At 40.3% G+C, this 14847-nt stretch overlaps 1 protein-coding gene across 3 annotated transcripts in view; it reads left to right on the forward strand.

Annotated features, from left to right (window-relative positions):
• mdfi (MyoD family inhibitor) overlaps nt 1-14847 on the forward strand; it is a 77523-nt gene that overhangs the window by 54356 nt on the left and 8320 nt on the right. For all 3 annotated transcript variants that reach the window (XM_057846922.1, XM_057846920.1, XM_057846921.1), the window contains one exon: nt 11601-11981. In XM_057846922.1, coding sequence (XP_057702905.1) covers nt 11601-11981 — 381 coding nt within the window. The remainder of the gene's footprint in view (nt 1-11600; nt 11982-14847) is intronic.

The following is a 14847-nucleotide window of genomic DNA, read 5'->3' on the forward strand; positions in this document are numbered from 1 at the left end:
CTGACAGACGGCCTCAGGTTTTCCCGCAAAACATTTGATTTCATTCTTCCATTAATGATTGCAAGTTGTCCAGGCCCCGAGGCAACAAAACAGGTGGGGGTGAGGTGATGATGTTGGTGAGCTGTTGCATTTTCCCTCCACACTTGACGTTGTGTAGCACTCCCAAACAATTCGACTTTGGTTTCATCAATCCACAATTTTTTTTTTCCAAAGCTTATGTGGAGTGTCCAAGTGCCTTTTTGCCAACAATAAACAATCAACAATGTTTTTTGTTTTTGTCAGCAATGGCTTCCTTTGTGGAGTCCGCCCATGAACACCATTCTTGGCCATGGTTTTACATTTAGTTGATGTGTGCACAGAGATATTGCACTGCGCCAGTGATTTCTGTAAGACACTTTAGGGTTCTTTTATACCTCTCTGAGTATTCTGCGCTGAACTTTTGGCGTCATCTATGGTGGACGGCCACTCCTTGGGAGAGAAGCAACAGTGCCAACCTCTCTCCATTTGTAGACCATTTTTTGGACTGCCGATTGATGAACATCCAGACTTTTAGAGATGGTTTTGTATTCTCTCCTAGCTTTATACAAATCAACAATCCTTGATCGCAGGTCTTCAGACAACTCTTGTTGCACATCAGACAATGCTTCTTATCAACACAATTCTTACCAGCTGTGTGTTTTATAGTGGGCAGGGCAGCTTTAAACCACTCATCAGTGACTGGGCACACACCTGACATAAATTGTTTGGTAAAAAATCTGTTTCAATTGCTATTTAAGTCTCCTTCGGCAGAGGGTTCACTTATCTATTTTTCCCCCTTCTGTCATTGTTTGCATGCTATCCTCAATATGAAATGTTTGGGTCGTTTTAGTTAAAGCAGACACTGTTTTTACATCTATGTGATTTTGACAAAGATCAGATTTGATGGTGATTTTATGCAAAAATGTAAGAAATTCAAAAGGTTCAGATACTTTTTCATACCACCACGTGTGAGCGATTTGCTGTGAGATTTGTAAGTATGTTAACATTCGTAGCATTTAAGCTAGCTGACTTTTTAGGCTAATTAGGCTAATTTAATCTACTAAAACTACATAATGATCAGACTAGATGACGTTTGAACACCAGTTGTTTTGTGTCAAGTGTTTTATTGTTAAAATGTGTATCGTTTTGAACATAAGTGTACATATGTATGTTACAGATTTCTAAATTGTCAAAATTGAAGGAAGTCAAAGTGTCTGTTAAGCTGAACAACTTGACGTTTAGTTAAGACAGAATATGTCATATTAGTGAAGTAAAGTAAAATAAATAAATAAATACAAATAAGAGACTAGGGATGCATCTATTGAATATTTTAGTAATCGAGTAATCGACTGAAAATTCTATCGATTAATCGAGTAATCGGATAAAACATTTCATATAGGTAAAGAGCAATTATAAATATACATTAGGAAAAAAGACATTTAATCCAATAGAGAACCATTTTCAGTCAATCAATGTCTTTATTTTCGATGTACATTGTTGAAAACGGCCAACAATTGCATCTCAGATGTAACTAGACAAAAAAATTCACTTTCACTCAAAAAACTTAAAATCTTATTTAAAAAATCTTATTTTAAAAAAAAAAAAAAAAAAAAAATTCTATACCTAAAAATGTAATTACGCTTGATAACACACATCACTTCAAAGATATGTGTTTTTCCCACGTGTTTCAATTGAATTTCCATTTGTGTCAAGCTATTTTTAAGTTCTAGTTAAGTTTTAAGTTAGTCTAAACTGTAAGTACTGATAGGATTTGGAGTTTTTGCAGTGTTCAAAATAAATGTATGATACCTGCTGTATTGGAGCACATTAGGGACCAGTGCTACTTGGTGTTTTATTCAGCAATGACTACTGAGCTAAAACTGACAGTTAGCTTTTTTATGTTTTAATTTTACACCCTCATCACTCTACAGTGCTGTGTTTTTACAGATTAAATAAAGCCTGTATGTAAGACACGTTAGCCACGCATCGACAGCGGTCATAATCAATATAAACCGAGCCCTCCGAAGTAGAGGTTAGATTTTGTGCCCGAACCCGACCCGACCCGACCCCACAATTTAAGCATTCACGTTCGGGTCAGGTCAGGTCGGGCCGCCATGCCGGACTAATAAATTATTTAAAAAAAAAAAAAAAATGGAGAGCAGGCTCTCTGTAATGCGCTTTTGCTTGTGCGTGTGCACGAACGCCGTGACGCCGGCCGCTTTTTCTTCTTGTCCTCCCGCTGCACGGCCGAGGCGCCGCCCTCTCCTGTTCCCTCTCCTTGTCAGAGAGGCGCGTCCATGTGAGAACAATATCCCACACACTCAGAAATATGTTTAACAAACTTTCCCAGCGTTATTTCGTTGTGTGAATGCTTTGATAATTCTAAAAAAAATATGTAGATTATTTAAACATTAAGAAAACTTGCGTTTTTTTCTGCCAACTCGAAGAAATGAAAATAAATTGCTGCTGCTGCGTTTTTTTCCGCGTCACTCAAAAAAAAATCGGGTTTTTCGGGCTCGGGCCTGCAAATCTAGTTAAGTGATCGAGCTCGGGCCGGGTCGGGCCTCAATACCAGCGGGCCGTGTCGGGTCGGGCTGGATTTTTTAGGCCCGAACTAGGCTCTACTCCGAAGGGCTAACGTTACGTGAGCGAGTGACAGTAACGTTATATTTATTAGCGCTGAGAAGTCTACTGCTTAAAGATGGCGGCTCGAGTTGCTCGAGTATTCGTTTCAGGTCTATAAGAGACTGTAAGGTACAATAAGGTACTGTTTGCGCTACTAAAAAAAAAAAAAACAACAACAACAACAACAACTGACAAAATGTCGGACGAGACTCCCGCGTGGTAAAGTCGATTACGTTGTAACGCGGGGACTACCTGTTGCATTACATTACTAGCATCAATAATATAATACGTGCTTGTGTTAGAGGATTGGAGACGACACATACTGCAGTTTCCCAGTTCCATCATGTCAACACCTCTCATTGGCTGTTATTTTTAACCACTACTGAATCATTGTGTTGATGAGTCACGCCTGCGCGAGTCCTCCCGCTCCAAATATCTGCAAACAGCAACGCATTTTTCGCTGACGTTCATTTCAACTCACTTCTTGACATTTTCAAATTCAGACAAAGGGAGCTTGTGTTATTTTTCACGTTCGGACTTCACGTGTTTAAGCGTGAATATATTTGTGTGCACGAGTAGGTCTAACCTCAAGCTCTCTTTAGAGACTCCTGGCTTCTCAAAGTTTGTCCGTTTGCATGCCAAACTGCTATATTCATGCACTCGCGCGCATACTGACTCAACAAGCTGCAATCCTTTGAGGACAATGCACCATCCCTCCACTCTCTGTGAATCCCCTTCTTCTTTCGCCACATGACATCCCGGCCAGCTCGTTATCATGAAAAATGCTTAAATAAGGCTGACGCAAAGAAGTTTTGTTGGCAGGTTTGATCGATGAAGTGAAAGTAACAAATCCCAAAAAACGAGTGAGCATTGACTTTTACAGTAATTGAGAGCAGGGGTGTCAAATGTACGGCCCGCAGGCTGGGAGCGGCCCACCAAAACTCACATTGGCGCAATAAAATTCGAGTAGATTTGATCGCATAGGTATCTGCAGTTACATTCGTTCATTCGCCCCTTCCCGATCAAAACGGATTGGACATTGGTGATCCAAAAATGCCCCAGAATCAACAGGGAGCGACTCAAAATTAACAGGAAGTATCTGGAAATTCCCCCAAATCAACAGGAAATGACCAATGAACAATAAGTGGTGTGGAAATGCCTCAAAATAAAAAGGAAGTGCTCCTAAATGCACAAAATTGGCCCTCAGATACCTCAAATTGTACAGGGAATGCCCCCTAAGTCCCCTAAAATTGCAAGGAAATGACACCAAATTAACAGAAAGTATCTGGAAATTCCCTAAAATGTTCAGGGATTGACCATTGAAAAGGAAGTGGCTCGGAAATGCCATAAAATAAACAGGAAATGATCCTAAATGCACAAAAAGTGGCCTGAGATACCCTTAAATGTACCGAATGTGACCCGTAAGTACCCTAAAATGACAAAGAACTGGCCCAAAATCAACAGGAATTGACCGATGAAAAGGAAGTGGCCTGGAAATGCCCTAAAATAAACAGGAAATGATCCTAAATGTACAAAAAGTTGCCAGAGATACTGGTCACATCTGATATGTTTTAGGGTAGGTACTCTAAAATTACAAAGAAGTGACCCAAAATCAACAGAAGGGATCTGGAAATGCCATGAACAGGAATTGACCAATGAAGCGCAAGTGGCCTGGAAATGCCCTAAAATAAACAGGAAACAAAAACTAAATGTGTAGGAACTGGCCCTAAAAGAGCCCAAAATGTACAGAAATTGACCATTAGGTACCTAAAATTGCAAGAATGTAACCCAAATTAACGAGAAGTATTTGGAAATTCCCTAAAATCAACAGGAAATTAGCCTAAATGTACAAAATTGGCCCTGGCTGAGATACCCCAAATCGTACAGGAAATGGCCAGTAAGTACCCTAAAATCCCAAAGAATTGACTCAAAACTAACAGAAAGTGTCTGCATATTCCCAAAAGTCATAAGGAAGTGACCAATGAAAAGGAAGTGACTCGGAAAAATAAACAGAAAATGTCCTCGTGAGGAAAAGCGGCATGGAAAATGAATGAATGAATGAATGTTCTTAAATATGCAAAAAGTTAGATACTCTAAAATATACCGGGTGTGACCTGTTAGTACCCTAAAATTACAAAGAAGTGACCCAAAATCAACAGGAGGGATGCGGAAATGCCCTAAAATCGACATGAAATGGACCTACTGTAAATGTACAGGAATTGACACATAAAGTGCGTACGAGAGGAGACAAAAAAAGTCTTGAATAGCATTATTATGTGAATTACAATCATATTTTGAGACGATTCGACCATATACAACAATTTGGCAAAGCGCAGATGATGAGAAATGAGTCTTTTAATCTGCCGTTTAGCCACGCCTAACATTATAGGGCTCTAGCGTCCCCAACAGGAGGATGACATCGGCAGGGTCACGGTTTCATCCGATTTACAATTCAGCCCATTGAGGGGTAATGATTCAGAACGAGAAAAATGCGACGAAGAGAGCCGCAAAATGTCATTGTTTCAGTCTCTCTACTCCAATATTTTTACAGGATATTCTTTTTATCCAAGTATTTTTCCCCAATTGCTAAATAAATGGCATGGTCATGACAAATAATAAAATATGAAATAATAAAAATGCATTTATTCAGTAGGACATGGCAAAATTACTCCTTAATGGTCAAAACTAGGGCTGCAGCTATCGAATATTTTAGTAGTCGATTAATCGATGGTCTACTTAGTTCGAATAATCGAGTAATTGGATAAGGAACATGAAAAATTAAAAATACCTGAGCTGAGCCTCAAACGGTATAATTTTTTTTAAAATGAGGATCTATGTACAACAAAAGAAAAACTTGCTAACTTACATAGAAAAAGTCCGCTAGCTTAAATGCTAAAGTTTTTTTTTTTTTTTTTACAATGCTCTTAACAAATGCTTCAGACACATATTCCCACAAAAAAAATGTCTAAATATACCTATAAACTAAATTAAGAACACATTAGAAAAACATTAACTCAAACAAAAACTTACGTTGGTCTTAACAGGGATCAGTTGGATTCAGCCATGTGAAAAAAGGCAGACCAGAGGGCAGTGTATCCACCCTCATCAATAAAACTAATTGCAAACACTTTCAAAATAAACCATTAAAACGCCACTTTAATTAAACGAATATTCGAAGCAACAAAATTTAATTTGAATATTTTTTTGTAATCGAATATTCGAGTTAATCGATTAATCGTTGCAGCACTAGTCAAAACTGTCCACTATTTGCACCTCCCGAACTATATTATATGCAAACGGCTTTTGTCATTTCCCTGCCCGCCCCGGCTTCGGAGAATGTAAACAAACCAAGAGGCGTGAAAGCTAGCCGACATGCTAACCCGAACCGAGTGACGTGTCAAAGTCTTATTTTCGCTTTTCGAAGCGAAAAAAAATCACCCAAAACTAGCCCGGATGATTTCACACGGCGGCAGGGTTGTCGACTGTCTTTGCCGATCGGCAACCCGCCCGGCGGCGAGCGAGTTACAGCTCATTCCCCTGCTACGGACAGGAGAGCTCGCCGGGGAAGAAGCTGGAGAATACCACCGGACAAACTGGCCGACGTGGGAGGAACGCGTAGCTGCCACATGCTCAACAAGAATATAATGAAATATAATGCTTTGCTACATGGCAACGACGTAAACAGAGAGCGGCGTGCAGTTGTTGTGCAGCTAACATGGCCGAATGTGTTTGAAGAGAGCTTTTCTACATGTCTGTCCATGATCAAACGGAAGTAAATAGTCCTTTATTTGAAGAAAGTTAGTAGTGTTTACTTAGTAATCGCTGTATTCGCAGCCATTTTTAACACAAACTTGCAATTTCTGATCGGGTGGAAAATTTGGCAGAACACCGGGCACAACTAGGGGGCAATAAGCCGAGTATAGTGCTCTCCCGGCAGGGGGATGTGAAACAAGCCGCCGGTCGTTGGCCGAGTAGCATTTTCGGTGGACAATCAGCCACAAAATGCAAGCCACCTCCGTACTAAAATGATCCTCGTAAGTCCAATGGTCCCACAGTAGTAGGGCTTGTTTTGGCCAATATCCGCCGGTGAATGGGAACCTTTTGAAACCCCCAAAAGGCTCACACACCTCTCCCTTTTGCAGCAACATTTTTCTGCAGCTGTTTGGCTGGCGTGATGCGAAAAATAAATTAATCCGCAAAATCAGCTGAATATGCAGTCCATCTGCATGCTATAAAGCAATGCTGTATTGTGAGACGCTGACCCGGGTGACGTCACATTCGCATTCCTCCTCAATCCAGGAAGTCAGTCATTTTCATGGCGTGGGATTCAAAAATTGAATATATAAAACAATCGCTTTCACACACATCCAAGCGGTCCATTTCTTTCAGGAGCATAAAACACAGCGTGAAATATGAATTAAACATGCCTTTGGTGTCATACGCACTTTAATATCAACAAAAAGTAAACAACGAAGAAAAAGCGGCCCTTAAAATTACCCTGAAGTCAACAGGGAATGTGCTTGACGTCCAATCCATTTTGCTACATTCGCCCCCCTCCTGATCGAAATGGATCGGACATCTCGCACTGTCAATGGCAGCCAGCGAGTTAACTTATTAGGGCAAAAATCAAGTGATCTAATTGGCATAAATGTGGCCCACCAACAAGAATGAGTTTGACACCCTTGGTTTAGAGGAGAAACTATAGTTCCTTCAAGCAACATGCGTGCACACACTGCTTGCCAAACATCTGGAGCAAAGTTAGAAAACGCTGAATGAAAAGAATCTTAAATAACGGCGGATTGGTTGCGCGACGCCGGACGCGAGCCAGTGAAAACAGTCCTTGTTGGGTTATCTGTCTGGGAGCGGTTATCGAACAGACGCTTTTATTGCTCGTCGTGTTTCATAGCCAGAGTTTAAGACCGCACTCTCAGCGTGTGTGCGTGTATGTGCGTGTGAGGTAAGGAGCAACTACTGTGATTTTCTTTTTTGGTCTGCCGTGTCCCGTCAAGCCTCGACACGCCTCCGGGCACCATATGCGTTATGTTCACGAAAATTTTCAAACTGAAATTAAAGCAAAGCTTCTACTTATTCTTCTTTTCAGGTCGTGTTTGGCTTGGCCGCAAAGGTGTGTTTTTTCCACCACCTTGCCACTAAAGCATATACTCTTAAGATTAAACAGAACATGTTCTAAAAACCCTAATTAGAAAAGGGAGACATGAAATGTTATTGTATTTTGGTTTTACATGCATACAGTATAGACTAGAGATGTCGATACCGATCGATCGGGTCCGATCACGTCATTTTCAAAGTATCGGAATCGGCAAAAAAATATCGGCCATGCCTTTTTTAATTTTTTTTTATTAAATCGTTTTCTAATTGTATTTAACGTTACAGACATAATGTTACACTCATCCAGAGTCTTTAGTTTAGGCTTAAAGTAGGGTTATTAAATGTATCCCGATAATGGCGGTAAATATTTTTTTTTAAAAATGTATCACGTTAAAATATTTAACACAATCAATGCATGCACTGCACGACCCACTCACGCATTGTCGCGCTCAATCTGTAATGGCGCCGTTTTACCTATATAGAGAGATAAAAGGCAGCGTAAAATGAGTAGAGTGAATTTTGGCATCCCTTGGAGCCTTTTTTTAATTGGCTAAAGCCTTACTATCCCTCTCCCTACGATTAGAAATATCATGGAAAGCAATGTTGGGAAGCAAGGTAGCAATTGATCTTTTTCTTAACACCTTATGTTATTTCCCAACGCAGAGAAGATATATCAATTGGTAGCACTACGCACAGTCATGGTTCCACTTCCCATCATGCATTTGGGCATGGCTACAGCATCATTTACTGAAAGCTCAACAAATACACTAAATGGCAATATTTAGTCACAATATACAAAGTCACAAGTCTTTCTATCCGTGGATCCCTCTCACAGAAAGAACGTTAATAATGTAAATGCCATCTTGAGGATTTATTGTCATAATAAACAAATACAGTAATTATGTACTGTATGTTGAATGTATATATTCGTCCGAGTTTTTTTTTTTTTTTTTCTTAATGCATTGTCAAAATGTGTATGATCGGGGAAAATGATCGGGAATGATCAGAATTCAATCGGGAGAAAAAAAAGCAATCGGATCGGGAAATATCGGGATTGGCAGATACTCAAACTAAAACGATCGGGATCGGATCAGGAGCAAAAAAAAACATGATCGGAACAACCCTAGTATAGACAGTAGGGGTGTGAGAATTAGTGCTGCAACGATGAATCGAGTAATTCGATCAGAAAAATCAGAATCAAATTTTGCTGCTTCGATGATTCGTTTAATTAGTGTCGATTTAAAAGCGGCACGGTGGCTGAGTGGCTAGCACAACAGCTTCACAGTTCTGAGATCAAGGGTTCAATCCCCAGGTGTGGAGTTTGCATGTTTTCCCCGTGTGGGTTTTCTCCGGGTACTTCAGTTTCGTCTCACAAAACATGATCGAACACTCTTAATCAGAATCTGTTCCGGATCTCAAGCTGTCCGGACTAATACACGTTGCAACAACAACAATCATTTTTTTCTGCGGGTTTGCAGAGTGGAGGTGGGCAGCAAACAAAAACCTTAGCAGTGACGCGCGTGAGCCAGCCAATGGGAGTGAAGCATTTGAAAGTTATTTTTAGAACAGCATGTCTCACACTCGCTTTCCAGACTCCGCGGAGTGACAGCCAAAAACTGAGCCGAATGAAGTTGGAGGAAGAGGCGAAAAGGTACGGCAAATGGCGTGCTCAAACCTACGCAAGATTGATGCAGAAAACACAGTGAACCAACACATTTTTGTTCATTTTACCTGGCGGAAGCCGCTATGCCTCATCTGTTCTGAGACGGTAGCGCTTGTAACAAGCTGCAATTTGAAAAGGCACTATGAGACGACGCACGCAGCTTTTTTGCAAAATTTCCCTATGAACTCTGCCATCCGTTCTCAAAAAATAGCGGAATTAAGGGCTCAATATGATCGCACCTCAAGGCTCATGGTTCATTTATTCACTGCACAGCAACGCGCAAATGAATGCTCCCTCAGAATAGCGTGGATATTTGGTCAAAACAAAGTCTTTTAGGGATTATTACCAATTACCAACCTCATTTTTATTTACCGTGCGATAAATTGATTTATTGCATATCCCGACAGGTCATGTAAAAAAAAAAAAAAAGAGTACGGATTCTTCCTGTTTAATGTGTTAAAATTGTCAGTAGAATATTATCATTACAGTTAAGTCCAGCAAACATTTCTTCTGCAAGTACTCATTCATTCCACGCAACGTGGTTTTGTATTGTGTAAATACTCATGGCCACTTGTACTTTTTGGCATTAATAGAGCAATCACAGTTGCTCCAAGGTACTGGACTCAGTCTCACAACATGACAGGAGCTTGGCTTTTCAATGTGTAGCAACCAAACGGTTCTGTGGAGCACACAGTGTCCACAGCAAATTCAAACTGACCACACACACGTTTGTATTCCATGACGGTCAAGGCAAGGAGCAGTTGACGTTACTTCTCGACACATTTCAAATTTGACTTCCTTTCCGAGCAGACGAGTTTCACTTGGCATTAGTGGATGTAGCTATGAATTGTTCTGTTTCACCAAGTGATGCCAAAGTCATCTTGGGCCCTTGTGGTTCTATCAGCAAATAGATTAATAATGAAGTGAAGTGGCGTCCTAAGGATCGTACATCACGGGTGTTGGGCTTAGGCTTGACTCCTTTGTCTGCATGCGATGAAATTATCCATGTTCAATGAATCGTTTAATTAAATTATGCACCGCAGAGCGGGGCGTAATCACAACTCGGTCTATGTTTCTTGGGATAGACGTTGGAATCATTTCAAATGAATAGAAAACATTTCTCAGAAAGCTGGTGATTTTGTTCCTTGTTTGCTACTAAAGGACAACATACAGTGTTTCTTGGATGCTATACACCTGGTTTAAAATCAAATCATTAGATTAAGTTCTAGTGCTGCAGTGATTAATCGATTAAGTAATTTGATTAGTAAAAAGCTTTGAATCCTGCTTAGCTAGCAGGAAGGAGGGTAAGAGGCTGTACGAGTATGAAGCAGAAAAACATAGATATGTATTTTTATTAGGGCTGTCAAAATTATCGCGTTAACGGGCGGCAATTCATTTTTTTCACGTTAAAATATTTGACGCAATTAACGCACATGCCCCGCTCAGACAGATTTATGACGGTACAGTGAAATCCCCACTTGTCAATTGTGTTTTGTGGAGTTTTGCTGCCCTATGCTGGCGCTTGGGTGCGACTGATTTTATAGGCTTCAGCACCCATGAGCATTGTGTAAGTAATTATTGACATCAACAATGGTTTATTAATAACTAGTTTATTTTTTGTTTGAAAATTGTACAAATTTTATTAAAACGAAAACATTAAGAGGGGTTTTAATATAAAATTTCTATAACTTGTACTAACATTTATCTTTTAAGAACTACAAGTCTTTCTATCCATGGATCGCTTTAACAGAATGTTAATAATGTTAATGCCCTCTAGCTGATTTATTGTTATAATAAACAAATACAGTCCTTATGTACCGCATGTTGAATATATATATCCATCTTGTGTCTTATCTTTCCATTCCAACAATAATTTACAGAAAAATATGGCATATTTTAGAGATGGTTTGAATTGCGATTAATTACGATTAATTAATTTTTAAGCTGTAATTATCTCGATTAAAAATTTTAATCGTTTGACAGCCCTAATTTTTATTTAATTAATAATCTGAGTCTTGTCATCCTATTCCGACCCTGTAAGAAAATACAAAAGTACAAAAATCAAAATCACATACTTTTTATAGCAGGGAAAAGTCTTCTATCAATAAAAATCTTTTATTGATGTGATAGGTGATACTGACTTCATACAGTATCACCTAACAATAAGTTCTTTGTCTCCTTGCAGGTCAACCAGCAGCCAGATCCACACCCATCCACCCCACCCAGCCGTGTCGGACGCAGCCTAGCAGCCAAGCACGCAACGGAACCAAACATCACACGCACACAAACTCCCCTCACTGTTCACATCCCACGCCTCACACGCACTCGCTCCAGTCTGGCGGGGACAGAAATGGGGGTCCTCATCCAAAACTGGGCTCCCTCCCAAGAGGAGGCTCATCCAGCTCCTCCTCCTCCTCGGCAGGGACCAGGAACAGCAAGAAATTGCAGTCTAACCCCTCCATCACCTCCCAGGGAAGCAAGAGGAGCAAAGGCAGCTCCAAGAGTAGCTCCAAGAGCAACAGTTCCAAGAGCAACAGCTCCCAGATTCCCACAGAGGCACAGGATGGTGAGATACACACACACACACCACTAATCTTCATGATAATAATAGCTTTGGAGTTTTAGCGACCCCCGCCCCTTTGGCTACGATAACTTTTAATAGTTGAGAATCAACACAGGACATCCTTTACCTCCTGACAAACTGCAGGTCTATGGTATTAATCATCATCATGTAGACAACTAACATTTTGGCACTGGCAGCACAGCAATACTGGCATCGCTGTACATGTACAGTGTTGGCACCCCTGCAATTCTGTCAGATAATGCTCAATTTCTCCCCAAAAATGATTGCAATTACAAATGCTTTGGTAGTAATATCTTCATGTATTTTGCTTGCAATGAAAAAACACAAAAGAGAATGGGGAAAAAAAACTTAAATCATTATCATTTTACACAAAACTCCAAAAACGGGCCGGACAAAAGTAGTGGCAACCTTTGAAAAATCATGTAATGCTTCTCTAATTTGTGTCATTAACAGTACCTGTTACTTACCTGTGGCACATAACAGGTGGTGGCAATAACTAAATCACACTTGCAGCCAGTTAAAATGGATTAAAGTGGACTCAACCTCTGTCCTGTGTCCTTGTGTGTAGCATGTTGAGCATGGAGAAAAGAAAAAAGATCAAAGAACTGTCTGAGGACTCGAGAAGCAAAATTGTGGAGACGCATGCGCAATCTCAAGGCCACAAGTCCATCTCCAAAGACCTGAACGTTCCCGTGTCTACCGTGCGCAGCGTCATCAATAAGTGTAAAGCCCACGGCACTGTGGCTAACCTCCCTTGATGTGGACAGAAAAGAATAATTGACGAGAGATTTCAACGAAAGATAGTCGAGGTTCTTTATCCACCATCCGCACTAACATCCAAACAAGTTCAAGCTGTCCCATAGTCCGAATGTACGTCAGTGTCAACCCGTATTGTCTGTCGGCGTCTGAATGAAAAAGGACTGTATGGTAGGATACCCAGGAAGAGCCCACTTCTGACCCAGCCAGGCAGGAGTTTGCTAAAACTTAACTGAGAAAGCCAAAAAATGTTTTGGAAGAATGTTCTCTGGTCAGATGAGACAAAAGTCGAGCTTTTTGGAAAAAGGCATCAACACAGAGTTTACGGGGGGCGAGGCCTTCAAAGATAACAACACTGTCCCCATAGTCAAACATGGCAGAGGTTCCCTGATGTTTTGGGGTTGCTTTGCTGCCTCTGGCACTGAACTGCTTGACTGTGTGCATGGCATTATGAAGTCTGAAGACTACCAACAAATTTTGCAGCATAATGTAGGGCCCAGTGTGAGAAAGCTGGGTCTGCCTCAGAGGTCATGGGTCTTCCAGCAGGACAGTGACCCAAAACACACTTCAAAAAGCACTAGAAAATGGTTTGAGAGAAAGCACTGGAGACTTCTAAAGTGAGTCAAGACCTGAATCCCATAGAACACCTGTGGAGAGATCTGAAAATGGCAACCTTCAAAGCTCAGAGACTTGGAGCGTTGGCCAAAGAAGAATGGTGTAAAATTCCAGCAGAGCATTGTGAGAGACTCATTGATGGATACCGGAAGCGGTTGTTCACGGTTATTTTGTCTAAAGGTTGTGCTACCAAGTATTAGGCTAGGGGGCCAATACTTTTGTCTGGCCCAATTTTGGAGTTTTGTGTAAAATGATAATGATTTAATTTTTTTACCCGTTCGCTTAATGTTTTTTTCATTGCAAGCAAAATACATGAAGATATTACTACCAAAGCATTTGTAATTGCAACTATTTTCTGGGAGAAATTGAGCATAATCTGACAGAATTGCAGGGGTGCCAGTACTTTTGGCTAGCAGTGTATGTGTTGTATCAGGCATGCAGTGGAAGGCAAGAGAGACGGGTGGACTTCTTGGTGGGTTTTGCAAAGGAATTGCCTCACTCTCATGTGGGCGCAAAGAAGGCGCAAAAGTAAAAATTGCTCTGGCAACAACCTCCAACACTTAGCCCCAGGAAAAGGGCGAAGTGTCATATGTCACCACATTAAATTTTTTGTTTTTTTTTATTACACCGTCCCTTGTACTGTAGGCAAACTGCAGCTTTTGGAAGATGTAAAAAGGTTGTCCGCCCGATTGCCTGCCTGAGCGGTCCACTGTCCGACAAAGACAAGATGCCCTGCAAACACTCAAGATACTAATTGGAGCAATCCAACCCTGTGGTTTTGCGAGTGTGAATAGGAACGACTAATGAGTACCTCAATGCTCACAAAAGATATGCTGATCAGGGTCAGATGAACCTTCTCTGGATACAAAAGGGATTTGTATCAACTGATCCACCCTTGATAGTTCTAGTGTTAACAGAAAATAATTGAGAATAACTGATTTGAAGTGATAAGTTTGTGATTGGTACAGAAAAAATGGGCTTAAATAATAAAAGTCATTACCAATATCAGATGTCTAAAAGAAAATGGGGGAATTTGCTGAACGGCATCACAAACTGCTTAATCACGACTGAGTTTTTTTAAAAGGTCTCATTTAATCGCAGACAAACATTAGTAACATAAGTACCAATGTTAAATGCATTCAATGGCATAGGCGGATTTTAAGGGGGGCCCCCTGGTGGACGAAAAGTGTCATTGCATGAAATTGATTTTCTTATATTTATATATATATATATATATATAAAAAAAGTTGTAAAGCAATAAAACTGCAACAAAAATGAATGAAATGAACACAAAAATATATTTTTATAATGGGCCAATTTTTTTTTCGAACAGATCATGTGACTAGCACCTTAGACGGTCATTTCCTTTGGATATAATAAAAATAATAATAATAATTAGGGGAGGGCAATTTTATTTTTCAAATGATTTTTTTCTTTGATTGAAAATATTTTTTTTGATTGAAGCAACTTTTTGGGG

The sequence above is a fragment of the Corythoichthys intestinalis genome, chromosome 9 (assembly GCF_030265065.1).
Source record: "Corythoichthys intestinalis isolate RoL2023-P3 chromosome 9, ASM3026506v1, whole genome shotgun sequence".
Lineage (NCBI taxonomy): Eukaryota > Metazoa > Chordata > Actinopteri > Syngnathiformes > Syngnathidae > Corythoichthys > Corythoichthys intestinalis.